At 47.4% G+C, this 933-nt stretch overlaps 1 protein-coding gene across 1 annotated transcript; it reads left to right on the top strand.

The window, feature by feature from the left end:
* Positions 1 to 331: 331 nt before the first annotated feature.
* LOC111757572 (translation machinery-associated protein 7) lies at positions 332 to 694 on the top strand. The gene has a single exon (XM_023566141.2). It carries the CDS (start codon positions 363 to 365, stop codon positions 546 to 548), a length of 186 nt encoding a protein of 61 aa, XP_023421909.1. The 5' UTR covers positions 332 to 362; the 3' UTR covers positions 549 to 694.
* The last annotated feature ends 239 nt before the right edge of the window (positions 695 to 933 follow it).

Consider the following 933-nt stretch of genomic DNA (forward strand, 5'->3'; position numbering starts at 1 on the left):
ATGACAAGGCCAGGTGTGGGGGCGCATCCCTGTGATCACTGCACTGGGTAGGCTGAGGCAGAAAGTTTGAGGCCGGCCAGGACTACAGAGTCCCTGTCTATGGAAAAAAAAAATGCAGAAGAACTAGAAATAATAACTGTACCAGTCAGAATTCAGGAAAAAACCAGATATGGTGGCGCACTCCTGTAATCCCAGCACTTAGGAAGCTGAGGCAGGGGGATTGTTGCAAATTTGAGACCATCCTAGGCTACAAAGTGAGCTCCAGGCCAGCCTGAACCACATAGCAAGACCCTGTGTCAAAAAGACAAAAAAAAAGAAGGTTGCTGGCTTTTGAATCGGGTTCTGGAAAGTGTGCGGGTGCCATGTCCGGCCACGAAGGTGGCAAGAAGAAGCCCTTGAAGCAGCCCAAGAAGCAGGCCAAGGAGATGGACGAGGAAGATAGAGAGTTCAAACAAAAGCAAAAAGAGGAGCAGAAGAAACTTGAGGAGCTGAAAACGAAGGCCGCGGGAAAGGGTCCCCTGGGAAAAAATAAACTTCCTTGTGCCTAAAACGATGCTGACCCTGGATTCCATTCCTGTTCCGTTATGTGAATTCCCTTCCATAACATCTTTTGACACCCATAATTAGATTGAAGTGTGTTCTTGGAGTCTGTTGTACATTTAAGAATAAAATTTTGTAAAAAAAAAAAAAAAAAGAGGAAGAAGAATTCAGGGAAAAGGCAACTATGACAGGGATCCCAGATCACACAATTTCAGGAGCCGGTTGCACTGGTCTAAGGCAGACATTGCCTCTGTGACCCTTATTGGAACTGAAGTCAGCGTAACTGGCAGCTGGGAAGAAAAGGTGGAAGTGAGACTGTGGTCCTTCCAGGGGGAGAACCACCAGCAGCTCCTGAGATCCGCGCCATGTTGGAATTTAGGACCCTGGGAAACC

Source organism: Cavia porcellus, unplaced genomic scaffold, assembly GCF_034190915.1.
Source record: "Cavia porcellus strain 051 isolate PalLab524CR breed Dunkin Hartley unplaced genomic scaffold, mCavPor4.1 scaffold_31, whole genome shotgun sequence".
Classification (NCBI taxonomy): Eukaryota; Metazoa; Chordata; class Mammalia; order Rodentia; family Caviidae; genus Cavia; species Cavia porcellus.

What these genes read in the sequence shown, in the direction of transcription:
- LOC111757572 (XM_023566141.2), top strand. Translation starts at nt 363, where the DNA reads ATGTCCGGCCACGAAGGTGGCAAGAAGAAGCCCTTGAAGCAGCCCAAG.